The 17625-nt window shown below is 39.8% G+C and overlaps 1 protein-coding gene across 2 annotated transcripts in view; it reads right to left on the reverse strand.

Annotated features, from left to right (window-relative positions):
* The window catches only part of LPCAT2 (lysophosphatidylcholine acyltransferase 2), a 66809-nt gene extending 50776 nt beyond the window's left edge, over nucleotides 1-16033 (reverse strand). The window contains exons 1-3 of one of the 2 annotated variants that reach the window (XM_041767613.1): nucleotides 15716-16033; nucleotides 3958-4097; nucleotides 1079-1296 (exon numbers count right to left, since the gene is read on the reverse strand). In XM_041767613.1, coding sequence (XP_041623547.1) covers nucleotides 1079-1296; nucleotides 3958-4097; nucleotides 15716-15886 — 529 coding nt within the window. In that variant the 5' untranslated portion in view covers nucleotides 15887-16033. The remainder of the gene's footprint in view (nucleotides 1-1078; nucleotides 1297-3957; nucleotides 4098-15715) is intronic. The other variant, XM_041767614.1, reaches the window with a different exon arrangement.
* Between the last annotated feature and the right edge of the window lie 1592 nt (nucleotides 16034-17625).

Here is a 17625-nt window from a genome sequence, read left to right on the forward strand (position 1 = left end):
TCAATATACCAAAAATCTATTGCTAAACAGCTTTTCAGAAAATGCCATGTTACACAAAGCAAGGCGGTTACACTGAAGAAAAAAAAAAAAGAGAAAGAGAGAGAGGGTGTGTGCGTGTGTTTTTCTTAAATGAGTGATAAAGTGGCAGGAACTACTGCTATTTCTCCAGAGTGCCAAGGCAACATCAGGCAACTTCCACACCCACTCTGCCACCACTAGATGCTTGCAATAACCTTGGGACTTGGGACGACTGAGAGTGGTTACTTAGAGACCCACACCCTAGGGAGAAACCAAAGCATCTGGTGGGATACATATCTCACTTGCTTCATTATTTTTTAAGACAGGAGGCACTTATTCGTTCCACATCATAATTTTCAGAGTTTCATGTTGGTCTCTCATGGAGATTCTGGGGCAATAATAAGAAAACAGAGTTAAGACGAAAGACTTCGTGTGTTTATCAGCATAATATCCTAAAGAGAAATTAGTGAAATAGCACGTAACCAGTGTTTTCACAAATTCTTCCATTAAAAATGCTCTCTTGGAAAAATCAAGCATGTTTGGTACTTGAAAGCTGGTCTTTCTAGCTACACCGAAGAATGAAAAGAAGTGACATTATAGCGATAAAGATAAGAATTTGAAAGAATTGTAAGGGTACAGATAGAAAAGTCTCTAACCTTTATGTAAATTCATTCTTTTGGTATAGTTCCTCATTAAAAGTAAGGAAATAGCTTTGAAGTGTTTCATTATTTTAAAGCTTTTTAAAAAGCCTATCAATAAACTATGGATGGTTTTTTAATATTTATTTATTTATTTATTTATTATTTATTTATTGAGAGAGAGAGAGAGAGAGAGGGCATTCACAAGCAGTGGGGAGGGGCAGAGGGACAAACAGACTCCCCACTGAGCAGGGATTTCCCCATTTGGGGCTCAATCCCAGGATCCTGGGATCATGATCTGAGCCAAGGCAGACACTTAACTGACTGAGCCACCCAGGTACCCTTAAAAGAAATAGATGATCTTTTTTTTAAAAGGTGAACCATAAGCATGAAAATATCTGTGTTGTCTTACAAGTACTTACTGCCAATCAGAGGGACCTGTACATTCTCCTTTCGAGATACCATAGAAGGCAATCCAGCTACGACACAGGCAATTCCATCAAAGAATGTTGAATGAGGGGCAGCAACAAAAATTGGGGCCTCCGCAGGACTTGCCACCTTTCCCTTCACAGTAACTATGAATCCCATTGAAAAGAACATGGCATGACCTAGAAACTTCAAAATTGGTTGAGTAATGTTCCTTTGGAAATTTAAAAAAAAAAGAAAGAAAGAAAGAAAGAAAGAGAGAAAAGAAAAGACACAATCAGCCTTGCTAATCTCAGCTAACAGCAGGGCTTTACTCTAAACACCAAACAAAAACCCAAACATGTCAGAACACTTCATTTTAAAACATTAACTAATAAGAATTGCTATCAGTTATATGTGGGGTTCTTTCCACCAGGCAGTATTTTAAATTCTTTACATATGTTAATTTCTTTAATCCTCAGCCCAATTTTATAAAATGTATATTATTTATTAGCACCTTCATTTTGCAGATGAGAAAACTGAGGTGCAGAGAACCAAATTTTCCAAGGACATATGGCTAATAAGTGGCTCTATTATTCTGTGACTATAAAGGGATAAAAATGAATTTTCAACATCCCCTACTGAGAAATCCAAATCAGTACTGTTCTTCAGAGGAGTCACCTTGGGAATGTACATTTGGGTAACAAAGATGCTATCTACCCCAAACACTTTTAGAACTCTCATGCTGAATCTACTCTCAGAGTTATTTTAGGAATCATTTTCTAAAGCCTTATTACCTATACCGTTATAGCTCTTAGACATCATCAAAAATCTTTTTTATTTTAAAAAATATTTTATTTATTTATTCTTGAGAGAGGCAGAGACAGACAGAGAGAGAAGCAGGCTCCTCCCAGGGAACCTGATGCAGAACTCGATCCCAGGACCCTGGGATCATGCCTGGAGCTGAAGGCAGATGCTTAACCACTGAGCCACCCAGGTGTCCCTCATCAAAAATCTTAAATGGTGAATTCTCCATCTCATGTCCCTGGAACATAAATGCACTTAAACAATTTCAGAAATCGAGCTGCTTACTTTTAAAAAAGAATTTGTCATTTAAGGTTAATCAATTCATCAAACTGTGCCAGGACCTGTGCTGGACACACAAGACACACACAGCCTCTGTCCTTGAGAAGCTCAACTGAGTAGAAAAACAGAAACACACTTGTAGAAACTCAAACACAGAAACTCAAACTCAGTGGATAACTAAGTATGTGAATAAACATACAGCTTTTCATGAAAAACAAAACGTGTATTTCCCATAGGATATCTAATGAGAGCTTTAAAAAATAGGCTTCCTGTCTAATTCTCTCAACAGTCTTGTCATAATACAGTGAGGGGCTGTGAAGCAACTAGCCACCGAGGAAGTTTCTCTGACTTTTATTAGATAGTGAGAAGAGAGAAACAGAAAGCCAAAGCACTTTTCCAGGGGGCACAGGGAAATGACTGTATCTCTCCTTGCTCTTTCGAGTTCAGATGTCTATTTACATAAGGATAAAAAACTCACCCCTTTACTAAATTTCCATACCACCTATTTTTGATTTACAGTGATATAGATTCTGACAACCACATTCTAAAATATCCCAAATTCAGAGCTGTTAAACACTTCTATTTAAATGATTTATAAAAAACTAAGTTTGGTGCTGCACAAATACCTGTTGGAGAGGAAGTAGAGATACTTGCTTAATTGACAGAAATAGAACATTTTTCCCCTAATATGTGTTACATCTGTTTTCTGGATTCTCAAAGAGTGTTCCCTCCATAATTACAGGACTCCATAAGCCATTAACAATAGAAACCAAAGAGGTAATTGAAAGAGATGGCATGTCATGAAAAAAATCTCTCATAAAGTATTTTTTAGTACCATGCAACCTTGAGTTATAATACAAAGGAGTATGATTTGCAAGGATTGAAGTGGTATTTGTTCTCTGGGGACACTGCCAGACTTGGATTCACTTCCACTTCAAACCAGCCTTGTGTTGAATATTGACATTTATTTACTAGAACATGAACTGAATAGCAAATTGCATATTTCTTTAAAAGTTCCTAGAACAGTGATTTTCAAAATTTTTGGAGGACATTTTCATTTGAGATTTGGATGAAAGGAATGGATCCTGTGTTCAAAGAAAAAAATGTGAACAATTTTAGAGAGTTCAATGGTGCTCTGAAACTCACCTATGTCTTCCTATTCCAAGGAGTCCACAGTGAAAGGCTTTACCCTCAGGACCTACATATGGCAACAAGTTGGCTCTGCCAAATGGGAGTGAACTTTTACCAATAACTTTGTTAATTTGTGATGAATCTGTCCTCTAATATCCTGCTAATTAGATAATGCTCAAGAAGCAATTCCATTCTGCCTCAATGCGAATGTTTTAAAAAGCTAGGCTATATTAAGAATTGTTATTAATAATAATCACTAAAGCATTAGTAAATACACTATAACTGATCTGCGTAATTATATCACTGCAGAAAGTATGTAGTTACTATGGAGGGACAAAAGCAAATGTCAAGAATGAGGGAGAGCAGAAGAAAGTCAGGTATTTTTTAGCTATAATGCTTTCAGGTATACTAATTGGGTCTTCTAGAATCATGGACCTATCACTTTTCGGCAATAACTCAGAAAACAATGTTTTAATATTAGGAAATTACAACTTCAACAGATTATCATAAGGTGCTTGGGCAGATTTCTACATATGATGAATTAGGAACCATTTCATCTGAGAAATAGAAATAAATGGTAAATACCAAGTAGGCAGCAGTAGAAAAAAACTATCAATCAATGACTAATGTTAAACTCTTATCTTGATATACCTAACATTTAGACATTATTATTTCTTACCTCTTCCAACCAGTTACTGGATGGGTCAGCTTTTCGGGACAGCAAGCTGTTGAAAGTGCAGCAAATGGCCATGCCAATAATATAATTAATGCGACTAATAAGGCACGGATTGGAAGCAGGATAATTCCAAGAAAGAAAATCTGAAAGTCAAAGTTGATTTAAAAAAATATATGAATGGAGAGTATTTTAATGTTCTAGCTATCAAACAGAACTCTCCTCTGTAAGAGGAGAGTTTTGTGTTACTCATGTGTTCATTAAAAGATGAATTGAACATTACCCTGCACCAGATATGAATCTAAGCACAAAGAAAAATAAAGTACTATATCTTGCGACACAACACCTACAATGTAGCAAAAACAACAGTGAAGAAATCCAGGTACTATAAGACAAGTCATCTATTTATCAAGGAAAGTGACTAGAAGATGCTGGGAAAACAAAGCGTCTGGACTTAGCAATCAGGGAAAGCTTCCTAGAGGAGCCAAAGGCTGAATGATCTTGAAAGACAAAGAGAAGCTAGCCAAGGGAAGAGGGGAAATCACTTTTTGAGAGATACCAGTAGAAGGAAGAGTGTTAATGAAGGAGTTAGGAGCGTGAAAGAATAAATGCCGTTATTTTATACACCTGCTGGTCCTTTATAACTAACAACAAGGAGATGGAGAAGGAAAAAAATGAAATAAAAAATCAGCAAGAATAAGAATGAAAACTAATAAGAATAGCCAATAATATATAAATGCTTACTATGCAGCTGCCACTAGAAGCACTTGGCATATAGCAAACTATTTGATTCCTACAACCTTAAGCTGCAAAGGAAAGGAATGGCACACAGGGAGTTACGTGATGCTGCCTAAGATCACTGTTACTAAGTGATAGGACCAGGGCTTGAACCCATCTTGGTGACAAAGCCCTTGCTCTTAATCCTATACCATTCTCACTTTTAAGCGAAATACACTGTCCTTATGCACACCAAATTATATTTCTTCTATTAGCCAATCACACTACTCAAACAGCACTGTCCTTCTGCCTCTCCTGGCCCTTACTGTGAATCTGAACATCATCAAATAATTTATGAGGAACACCAAAATGATTCTACCTTTCTGTCAAATGATTTAACATATAATTTGATCCTGTCAAATTACTTTATGCACGTGTGCATGTTTGAAGTCAAAATAACATATAAAGAAATGTACAGATCTTAAGTAGACAGTTCAGTGAGTTTTGATAAATGTCCATCTTGAACCTACCACCCCAACCAAGACACAGAACATCCAGTCATGTTGCACCTCTTCCAGTGAATCCCTACCCTCTTAGGCAACCAATGCCGGATTTCTATCACCACAGATTATTTGTCTGTTCTTGAACGTCATATAAATGAATCATACATTATGCATTCTTACGTGTCTAGCTTCTTCTGCTTAACATAATGTTTTTGGAATTCAGCTATGTGACTTTGTAAATGAGTAATTCATTCTTTTTGATTGCAGAATATGATTCCACTGTATGCCTATAAGACAATTTATCTATTCCCTCTTTGATGAATCTTTGGGTTGTTTCCAGTTGTAGGCTCTTATGACTGAAGCCCCTATGAACATTCTTATGCAAACCTTTTTGTGGATATGTGTTTTCATTTCTCATACTTGGGAATGGAATTGCTGGGTTACAGTTTAACTTGATAAGAAACTGCCAAACCAGTCTTCACAGTGGTTGTATCATTTTAAAGTGTCCCTCCCTGGCAATATATAAGAATTTAGGTCACTTAGACATCCCTGCCAACATTTGGTCTTAGTATTTTTTAAAAAATCAACCTTATCAAGGCATAATTTACATAAAATAAAATGCACCTACTTTAAGTGTACAGATTATGAGTTTTTCAAATATATATCCCTATGCAAACACCACCACAATCAAGATAGAAAATAGTTCTATCACCCGATAAAGTTCCTTTGTGCCACCCGGCAGTCAGTATAACTTTCCTGGCCCTCGGCAACTAGTGACAGGTTCCTTTTCACCCCAGTTTTGCCTGTTCTAGATTGTCACAAAGAAATCACACAGTATGTATTCTTTTATGCCTGGCTTACTTCCCTTCATGTTTTTGAGATTTTATCATGTCATTGTTATATATCAGGAATAAAACTTTTTCAATTAGAGTACTATTCCACTGTATGAATATATCATGATTCATTTATCCATTCATCTGTTCATGGGCATTTGGTCTATTTTAAGTTTTTAGCTATTATGAATATAGCTCTTATGGACATTAATGTTCAAAGTCTCTGTGTGGACATATATTTTTACTTCAGCAGGAGTGAAACTGTTGGGCCAGGGTATGGTTAACTTTATAAGAAACTGCTAAAATGTTTTCCACAGTGGTTGTATCATCTTACATCACCAACAAAATATGAAAGTCCCTTTTTTTTTTTTAAGATTTATTTGTCAGAGAGAGAGAGAGAGAGAGAGAGAGAGCGCATAAGCAGGGGGAACAGCAGGCAGAGGGAGAAGCAGGCTCTCTACCAAGCATGGAGCCCAATGCAGGGCTCAATCCCAGGACCTTGGAATCATGACCTGAGCCGAAGGTAGATGCTTAACCAACTGAGCCACCCAGGTTCCCCTAATTTATCAATTTTAATTTTTAGTTTTCTGGGTCTAAGAAATCTTTACTTACCTCAAGGTCATGATGATATTTTATATTCTCTTCTAGAAGCTGTATGGTGTTAGCTTTTGTTTCAGTCTATAATCCATCTTAAATTACTTTCTGTGGTGGTATGCATTAGGGATCAAGGTTTGTTTTTATCTATAGATCTATCTAGTTGCTCCTGATATTCCAGGAAAAGACCTGATATTCCATAATGAATTTTCTTAGCAACTTTGTCAAAAATCAATCAAACACATATGTGTGGGCTCTCTATTATGTTTCATTGATTGGTTCATCTATTCTTCTTTTGCTGATACCCCATTCTCTCAACTTCTGTAGCTTTATTATTATTTTTTTTTTAGTAAGTCTTGAAATCAGGTACTGTGTGTCCTACAGCTTTTTCTTCTTCAAATCTTTTTTGGGCTAATTTGGATCCTTTTCATTGCCACATACATTTCAGAATTAATTTGTCAGTTTCTATGCAAACAAAAAAGCCTATTGGGAATTTTATTAGGCTATCAATGAATCTATAGATCAATTTAGGAGGAATTATCACCATAACAATATTGATTTTTCCAATTTATAAACATGATATATCTCTCCACTTATGCAAAGCTTCATTAATTTCTCACAACAGTGTTTGTGGTTTTCAGTGTTTTGGCTAAATAAATTCCTAATTGTTTAATGCTATTTTATTGCTATTATAAATCAGATTATTTAATTTTATTTGGCAATTGTTTGCTACTAGTATTTAGACATGTAACTAATACTATGTTTTAATCTTATTTCCTCCAACCTAGCCAAGTTCACATATTAGTTTTAGTTGTTGGCCATTTTGTAGATTCTTTAGGATGTTCTGCATATAAACATGACATCTGTAAATAAATACAGTTACACTTTTCCTTATTTTTAACTTTTAAAATTTTATTTTAAAATCCAGTGTAGTAAACATACAGTGTCATATTAGTTTCAGATGTGCAATAGTGATTCAACAATTCCATACATCACCCAGTGCTTATCAAAACAAGTGTATTTCTTAATCCCCAGATCATCTCTCTTGCCCATCCTCCCACTCACTTCCCCTTTAGTAACTATCAGTTTGTTCTCTATGGTTATGAGTCTCTTTCTTGGTTTGTCTCTCTTTACCCCTTTGCTCATTTTGTTTGTTATTGGTTTGTTTCTTAAATTCCACATATAAGAAACATCATATGGTATTTAATTTTCTCTGACTGAGAAAACTCCCTTTCTAATCTTTATGTCTTTTGTTTCTTTCTCTTATTTTATCGCACTGGCTAGGATCCTCAGTTCAATGTTGAACAGAAGTGTTGAGCAAGATTATCTGTCTTGTTCCCAACCTTTGGGGGAACAGCTTCGATATTCACTATTATGATGCTAGCTATAGGTGTTTCATAGATGCCCATTATTAGATTGAGAGTTCCCTCTTTTTTCTATTTTACCAAGAATTTTTTTTAAACATCAGTGGATGTTGAATTTTGTCAAATGAGTAACAAAACTCCTGCATCTACTGAAATGATCATATGCTTCTTATCCTATGTTTGGCTAATATGATAAATTACATTGAAATATAAATGTTTGTATGTTAAACCAACATTATATTCCTGGGGATAAACCAAACTCAGACACGATTATCCTTTCCACATGTTGCTGTATTTGATGTGCTAATATTTTGTTAAGGGTTCTTATATCTGTGATCATGAGGAAAACTGGTCTATACTTTCCTTTCCCTATAACATTTTTTTCACATTTTGGTATCAAGGTAATGCTAGCCACATATGTTTTTGTATACTGTCTTCATTTTCATTCATCTCAAAGTATTTACTAATTTTTCTTATGATTTCTTCTTTGGCTCATTGATTATTTAGGAGTAATTTAATTTCCAAATATTTGTGAATTCCCCAAATTTCTTGTTTTTTTTTTTTTTATTGTAATCCATTGTGGTTGGATAACATACATTATATTATTGTAATCCTTTAAAATTTTTTGAAACCTGTTTTATGGCCTACTATAATTGTCTGTCTTAGAGAATGTTCCATGGCACTTGAGAAAAATGTGTTTTCTGCTGTTGCTGGATGGAGTTCTCTTTTTATATACTTCTTAGGTCTAGTTGAATGTTATTCAAGACTTTCCCTTGTTTATATTCTGTCTCTTTGTTCTAGCACTATTGATAGAAAAAGTGGGGAACTGAAGTCTCTAACTACTATTTTTGAATTGTCCACTTCAATCTGTTTTGCTTTGTGTATTTGGGGCTCTGTTGTTAGGTGCACATATGGTTCTAATTGTTATATTTTCTTGATGAAGCAACCCTTTTATCATTATAAAGTGTCTTCCTTTATCTCTAGTAACAATTTCTGTCTTAAAGTCTATTTTTTTAAAAGATTTTATTTATTTATTCATTAGAGACACACAACAGAGAGAGAGGCAGAGACATAGGCAGAGGGAGAAGAGGGAGAAGCAGGCTCCATGCAGGAGCCTGATGTGGGACTCGATCCCAGGACTCCAGGACCACGTCCTGGGCCAAAGGCAGATGCCCAACCGCTGAGCCATCCAGGGATACCCGTTTTAAAGTCTATTTTATTTGATATTAATATAGCCCCTCCAGTTCTCTCTTGATTACTGTTTGCATGGTATATCTTTTTCTATCCTTTCACTTATTTTTTTTTTTTAAAGATTTTATTTATTTGTTCATGAGATACACAGAGAGAGGGGCAGAGATATAGGCAGAGGGAGGAGCAGGCTCCATGCAGGGAGCCTGATGTGGGAATCCATCCCAGGACTCCAGAATCATGCCCTGAGCTAAAGGCAGATACTTATCCGCTGAGCCACTCAGGCATCCCTATCCTTTCACTTTCAACCTATTTGGGTCTTTGAATACAAAGTGTGTCTTAGATAGCATAGAGTTGGATTATATATTTTTATCCATTCTTCTAATCTCTGGCTTTTAATGTGTTTAATCCATTTATATTTATGTGATTATTGATAAGATTTACATTTGCTCTTTTGCTACTTGCTTTCTATATATCTATGTCATTTTTGTTTCTCTCTTTCCATGATTACCTTCTTTTATGTTAAATAGATATTTTCTAGTGAACCATTTTAATTCTCTTGTCACTTTTTAAAAACTTTATTTTCTTAGTGTTTGCCCTAAGTGTTCCCAAATTCATTTACAATAACCTAGTGTGGATTAATACCAACTTAATTATAATAGTAATTGTGCTCTTAGAGCTCTATTTCCTCCCTCCTCCTGTTTGCTATTATTGTCATATAAATTACATCTTTATACATTGTATGTCTATCAACACAGATTTCTAATCATTGCTTTATGTAGTATTTTTTAATAGATTTATTTATCATAGAGAGAGAGCTTATGTGCACACAAGCTGGGGAGAGGGAGAGAAGAAGACTCCCCACTGAGTGCTGAGCCCAATGCAGGGCTCAATCCTAGGACCCTGAGATCATGACCTGAGTTGAAATCAAGAGTTAGATGCTTAACTGACTAAGCCACTCAGGCACCCCCAGGGAATTTTGTTTTAAATTACTTAGAAGACAAAAAAAAAAAAATCACAAATAAAAATTATATTTATAGTCTTTTATATTTAACAGGTAGTTATCCTTAACAGTATTTTTATTTCTTCATGTGGACTGGAGTTACTCTCTAGTGTCCTTTCAACCAAAGGCCTCCCTGTAGTATCTCTTTCAGGGCATGTGTGCTAGTGACAAATTCTCTCAATGTTTGTTAATTTCTCTTTATTTGAAGGATAGTTTTTCTGACTCTATAATTCCTGGTTGACAATCTTCTACTTTCAACACTTTGAGTATATATCATCCTACTGCCTTCTAGCCTCCATGGTTCCTGATGAACAATCAGACATTTATCTTATTCAGGATCCCTTTGTATATGATGAGTTAGTTATCTCTTTCTGCTTTCAAGATTCTCTCTTTTTCTTTGTCTTTTAACAGTTTGATTATATGTCTAGGGACGAACATCTTTGGATTTATTACTGTCTTTTAACAGTTTGATTATATGTCTAGGGACGAACATCTTTGGATTTATTACATTTGGAAGTCATTAAGCTTCTTGAATGTATAAATTAATGTTTTTCACCAAATTTGGCAAGTTTTCAGCCACTTTTCCTTCAAATATTCTTTGCCTCCTTCTGTGACTCCTATTATGCTTATGTTGATACACGTGATCATGTTCTACAGGTCTCTGAGGTTCTGTTCACTTTTCTGCATCCTTTTTTCTTTCTGTTCCTCACACTAATTAATCCTAAATTGATCTATCTTTAAATTTACTGATTCTTCTGTTTGCTCAAGTCTTCTGTTGAGCCCCTCTAGTGAATTTTTCATCTCAGCTATCGTAGTTCTACTTGGTTCTTTTTTATAATTTCACTCTCCTGATAATTTCTATTTGGTGATTCACTATCTCATATTTTCCTTTGGTTCTTTTGACATGGTTTCCTTTAGTTATTTGAACATATTTCAAATATCTGACTTAAAGTTTTTAGATAGTAGGTCCAACATCTGGGCTTCCTTGAATATAGTTTGTATCAACTGCTATTTTTCTTATTTATGGGACACACTTTATTGTTTGTTGTATAGCTTACAATTTTTTAATTGAAAACCAAACATTTTAAATAATATAACAACTCTGAAAATCAGATTCTCTTCCATCACCAGGATTTACTGTTGTTGCTGTTTGTTGTTGTTATTTTGTTCAGTGACTATTATGAAGTAATCCTTTAAAGGCTGTGGTCTTTGTCATGTGTCAGGTGTGGTTACTTAAGTCTCTGACCAATTAGTTTGGTAGTCAGCTAATGATAAGATTTCCTTAAATGCCTGGAAGCAATAAGTTCCCCAGCATTATGTGAAGAGTCTCTGTGTGCATTCTGGAGCATACCTTCAATACACAGCCAAGTGGAAGTTCACAGTTATCCTTTAACTTTTACCTCCTGTTTGTATAAAGCCTGATGGTTAGCTAGAGGTGAGAGCTTAGAATATTCTCATTTTTTTGTTGTTGTTGGGTTTTTTTCAGGTCATGTGCATAGCCCTGGGTATACACAGAGACCTATACATGTGGATACCCTTTTAGATTCCCATAAATATGACAAAGCTTTTCAAAGTCCCCTATGGACATCTCATTCCCTAGCTTCTTCTTGCAAGATGTTTGGTTAAGTCTATTGTTTGCTTCAATCATCATTCACTGCCTCAGACAGTTGTCATGTTAAACAATCACCTCTGATTGTTTCTGACAAACATCCCTGGAGAAAAGACTGTTTGCAATGGGTGACCTTCAAGGCAGGTTAAATAAGGCTTGCAAACAGCCTTGCAAATTACCTAGAAATAATCTTTACTGCAAGAAAGGACCATAGCACAGACTCTGAAAATAGAGTTAGAATAAGGTTATAGTATATTCATAGAAGATTTACTCACATTCACAATGAGTAGCTAATATGGATTTTAATTCAGTTGTCAAATATTGGACAACTTTTCTTTCCTGTATCATTTCCAGGTTTGCAACAAATAACAGTACGTAACAGTAAATAAACAAATTTGGAGTAACTCTTAGACAAATTAAGACGATTCTCCCTTGTATTTCCATTTGGTAATACATCATCTCTGTAGGAAGGCCTTCCTTTCAACACTCTATCAGGATTATCTTCTCTGGATTTTCTTCATAGTACTACTAAAACAGAAAACTGCATATTTTTCTACTTGTCTGTTTAACTTTTTTCAGTGAAACTTAAGCTTTAGATAGACAGGGTTCTTATTCCTCTTGTTCACTGCTGTATCTCCAGAAATTAGCATTGTGCTTGGTATATAATAGACATTCAATAATTTCTTTTGGCCTGGTAAGTGACCCACAATTACTACCAAACACTTATTTCAATTCCATATTCTACTGAGGAAATGAAAGCTAGACTACTTGTTTCTACACCACTAAGTAGTAGACCTTTAAATTGTCAAAAAAAAAAAGGGGGGGGGGCAAAGCTAAGTTCGACAATGAGATACAAAATTGACAACAGTCCTTAAGCAAGATGATATTGATCATTATTCAAGGCTAAGTTTAGTCTGTATTGATCAGAGTAAGTCATACTTAAATGAAAGGATATACATCTTTTAAGCTTGATAATACAAGTTTAAAATACAAACAACATTGTTTTTCAATCATGTTTAGTTAAATCTTCCCTTTGCCCAGACTGTTCAAGCCATTGAAACCTCTTTGGTATCTCTAGTCTATATTTTTAATTAAAGAACAAACAACCTAGACCTATTCAATTCCATTCAATACAAGCAGTAAATTTTAAGGACAGTATAAAATTTGTAGACAACAAATATCTTAATCAATATTAAGATCAGCAAACAATCCAGATTCTTTCATGCATTATCTCATGTAATTTTAACCCTCCTTTGATGTAAGACTATTCCAATTTAATAAAGGAGGAAAGTGAACTTCAGACAGGTTAAGTGATTTGGCCAAAGTCATACTACTAATAAATGGCCTGAGCAGGGTTTCTGACTAAGACTGGTGATCTTTGCATTTTACTACAGCTCTTGTAGCGTTATTTGAAAGTGCTCTCCAAACAGTAACAGGCCATGCTAGGTGTGTATGCATAAAACCAACAATTCCCCCCCTTTCTCTATACACACACACACACACACACACACACACATGCCACTTTGACCATCTCTCCAAATATGAAGCCAAATAGACATACTTTCATTTAAGGATGACTAATTTGACCAAATCAAACTAAAATTAACCTTGAGTGATAGTCAATGCATTTAGAAGTGCTTCAGAAGTTTTAAGATACAAAAGGGATATCTATCTATTTAAAGACATGAAGGTCAAGTTTTTAAACATTTAGTTTCTTTGCAAAGAGGTATTACTACATTATCTCCCTCTTCCTCTCTCACACCCTTCTTCAACAGATGCACATTTACCGTTACTCTAACCTGCCTCCATTGTTCAGGACAATGGTCTCAGTGCACATAAGTGGGCTATGCAAAAAATAACACTATCCCATATCCAAGGTAAAGAAATGCATGAGATGGACAGGAAGACATCAAAACTTTTTTTTTGTCATGCAGAACACACAGGACAAATCCAGCTTGCACCCTCTATCTTGTTCTTTGATCGCTAATTTCACCAAAGAGGAAGTCCACAGAGCACGAAGTTGTAACTGCTAATGGTAAAAGCAGCGTTTTACAAGAAAAAGGAAAGAAAAGGAAACTTCCTTTATGTATTCAGCAGTTTTTAACAGTCGAAGAAAAGTTTAGAGAAGTGTTGCATCTAGCAGTGTTTGAGTGAAGACTGATTAGGGACTGATGCAGGGTGAGGACTTCTGAACACCTTACACTGACCATTGTCCCTTTCCTAGGTTCTGAATTCCTCCCCTCCATGCCCCTTCTCCCTAGCTCATCCCCCTAGTCTTGCTTGTTCTAATTCCAGACCTGGGTTCTATGCCTTTGCCCTCACATTTCATCCTAGACTGACTCCTCTCCTTCCCTGAGGCAAAAAAAAAAAAAAAGACTTCCCCAATTCCATTCTCCTATAGATTGCCCACCCCTCCAACCTAACAAACTCAAACTCAAACTGAAGCTCTGTCACAGATTCCTCTCCCTTCTCAACATGGCATGTTTCCTCTTCCACTGGTGTGCTCACCCCTCTCCTGTTTAGGACCTGCCTCTAAGGCCCACATGCTCTTTGCATTTTCTCTTCTCTTACACCCTCACACCATCCTCCGGGCCCTCAATTCTCATACCCACATCTCTTCCCTTTCCAGGGTCACGGTCCCTTCAAAAGCCCTCACCTCGCAGATCTGCATCTGTTTCTTCTACTAGGCCTTGCTTTTCAGACTCCCGCCCCACACCTCGGATACCTCCCCATCACAGGAGTACTCCCCTGAGACAAAAGCCCACAGCAGATGCAGGCTCCTTTGTTGGATCTGCCTCCTCTCTCAGACCCACATCCCTCCCCTAGATCTGCCTCCTCTCTCAGATCCACCTCCCTCCCCTAGATCTGCCTCCTCTCTCAGACCCACCTCCCTCCCCAGAATCTGCCTCCTCTCTCAGGCCCACCTCCCTCCCCTTGATCTGCCTCCTCCCTCAGACCCACCTTCCTCCCCTTGATCTGCCTCCTCCCTCAGACCCACCTCCCTCCCCAGAATCTGCCTCCTCTCTCAGACCCAGCTCCCTCCCCAGAATCTGCCTCCTCCCTCAGACCCACCTTCCTCCCCTTGATCTGCCTCCTCCCTCAGACCCACCTTCCTTCCCTTGATCTGCCTCCTCCCTCCCCGAGATCTGCCTCCTCTCTCAGACCCAGCTACCTCCCCTAGATCTGCCTCCTCCCTCAGACCCAACTCCCTCCCCAGAATCTGCCTCCTCCCTCAGACCCAACTCCCTCCCCAGAATCTGCCTCCTCTCTCAGACCCACCTCCCTCCCCAGAATCTGCCTCTTCTCTCAGACCCACCTCCCTCCCCAGAATCTGCCTCCTCCCTCAGACCCACCTTCCTCCCCAGAATCTGCCTCCTCTCTCAGACCCACCTCCCTCCCCAGAATCTGCCTCCTCTCTCAGACCCACCTCCCTCCCCAGAATCTGCCTCTTCTCAGACCCACCTCCCTCCCCAGAATCTGCCTCCTCCCTCAGACCCACCTCCCTCCCCAGAATCTGCCTCCTCTCTCAGACCCACCTCCCTCCCCAGAATCTGCCTCCTCTCTCAGACCCACCTCCCTCCCCAGAATCTGCCTCTTCTCTCAGACCCACCTCCCTCCCCAGAATCTGCCTCCTCCCTCAGACCCACCTCCCTCCCCAGAATCTGCCTCCTCTCTCAGACCCACCTCCCTCCCCAGAATCTGCCTCCTCCCTCAGACCCACCTCCCTCCCCAGAATCTGCCTCCTCCCTCAGACCCACCTTCCTCCCCTAGATCTGCCTCCTCCCTCAGACCCACCTCCCTCACCTGTCTCACCTGGCTCCGCCCCCCGTCAGATCCACGCCCCTCCCCGGATCTGCCTCCTCCCTCCGTCCCCATCCCTCCCGTGATCTGCCCCCCGTCAGCCCCACGCCCCTCCCGCGGTTGCGTCTCCTGCCCTCGGCCCACGCGCTCACCTGGAGGCGCCTCGCCGCGCCCATCCGCGTCTGCTGCACGAAGGGGTTGGGCACGGGCGGCGGGAAGAAGGACGCCTGGCGGGGCACCATGGGCGGCCGCAGCCCGGATTTCCCCATGCCCGCGCCGGGCACCGTGGCGGCCACCGCCGCCGCCTCCGCGCATTGGCTCATGGCCGGCGTCGGACCGGCCCCGGCGACCCAGGCGGAGCGCGGAGCCGGCGCCCGCGGAGACCCAGGGGGAGCGGCACCCGCGTCCCAGCGCGCGGCGCTGCTGCCGGGCGTCCGCGCAGGCGCGAGCCACCTCGCCCCGGCCGGCCCCGCCCCTCCGGCTCCGAACCCCTCCCCCAGCCTCCGCTCTGGCTCCACCCCCGAGCGCTAGCCACGCCCCCTTAGGTGTCAGGCTCTTCCTCCTGGGTCCTACAGCTCCGCCCCCTGGAGGTGTCTTTCTCTCTTGGAGCAGGGCACCCCAAGGACAGGGTGGGGCGCGTTCTCTGCTTGAGGGTCATGCCCACCGGGAGTACCATTCTCTTTTACGGGCTTTGTGACAGATGTTGGCTAAATTGGTGTCTCCATGAGCCTCAGTTGGCCTCTTCTGTAAAATGGGGATAAACAGAACTCAGATAAACAGAACCCAGGTCCAGCCACCCCCAGGCTGTTCCATTTAAGTGCGTTAGTATCTCCAGCATGGGTTTTATGTGTTTGATTTCTAGCATATGTTTTGGTTTCGCTTAAAGCAGTTTGAGGTGGATGTTTGTCAGTAACAGGTGGAAAGAAAAGTCCTGACAACGGAGATACTGGTACCTGGGATGGAATCTTGTCCTCAAAACACGACTGATGATGGAAGATACTGAGCTTTTCCAATGCAGAAACTATTGCCTTTCATACTTGATGGGGAGCCTGGCCCCCATGAGGGAAATGAGTTGGATTGAGGTTCCATTTCTCTCTGAGGAAGGTCTGGGACCTATCTGGACCAATGGGGGTGGTGGTGGGGTTGGGGAAAACAGGAAGGGAGGCCCTGAGGTCAGTTGGTCAAGCCCTGAGTGCTGAGAAGCAGAGGCTGGAGATGGGGAATATCTTACAATTACCGGTCAGCTGCTCACATCAGGCTGGAGGGCACGGCGAGATTCTGAATCTGGGCCCTTGGACAGCTGATGCTTCACACTTAGTTCCTGCAGAATCTGAAAATTTTCCAACCCCACCAGATAGATGTGTGGCTTTCTGCTCCTCACTTAACCTCTCTGAGCTTGTACTCTCATCTAAGAATGGGAAAAGATTAACTTCTACCTCATAGGGTGTAGTAACAATTAAAAGAATGTGTAGGGTTCATAGAAAAGCAGTCACGAAATGGCACCTTAGAGGTCTCATGTTGTGGAGCAGTTGAATATTCTCGGTGTAACAGAGCATGTTAATAATAGTGTATTATCCTCATGATATAAGCGTGGGGGTCTTCAAGTAGGGGCTGACAGTCCCTTGTGGCTCTTTAGCCAGAAACTTGCCCCAAAAGCAATCTCTTTAGGACCCTCAAGGATCTGAGCCATTGGGCAGGCCACAGGAGGAGAAAAGATGCCTCCTGGCCCACTAGGGTCACCTCCAGAGAGTCCTGTCTACTCATCCCGAGAGCCCAGCCATGAGAGGCCTGAAGCAGAAAGTCTAACAGAGCCAGATGGGGCCTCTGAAATAATCCCAGGCCTTAAATTTGTTTTCCAGCAGCTCCAGGATTTCTGTATCAAAGGGGCTGAGGAGAGGGCAATATGGTGGGAAGATGGGGATAAAGAGCTTAATCATTAACAGAAGCTTAATCATTAACACATGCCTTCTAAACACAGTGGAGGGTAATGCTGCTGATGGAGACTCAGGCTGAGGGCGGAAGCTCCTCCTGTAAGTCATCTTTGGCCTTGACTTGGGCTGTC

This window comes from Vulpes lagopus, chromosome 8, assembly GCF_018345385.1.
Source record: "Vulpes lagopus strain Blue_001 chromosome 8, ASM1834538v1, whole genome shotgun sequence".
Lineage (NCBI taxonomy): Eukaryota > Metazoa > Chordata > Mammalia > Carnivora > Canidae > Vulpes > Vulpes lagopus.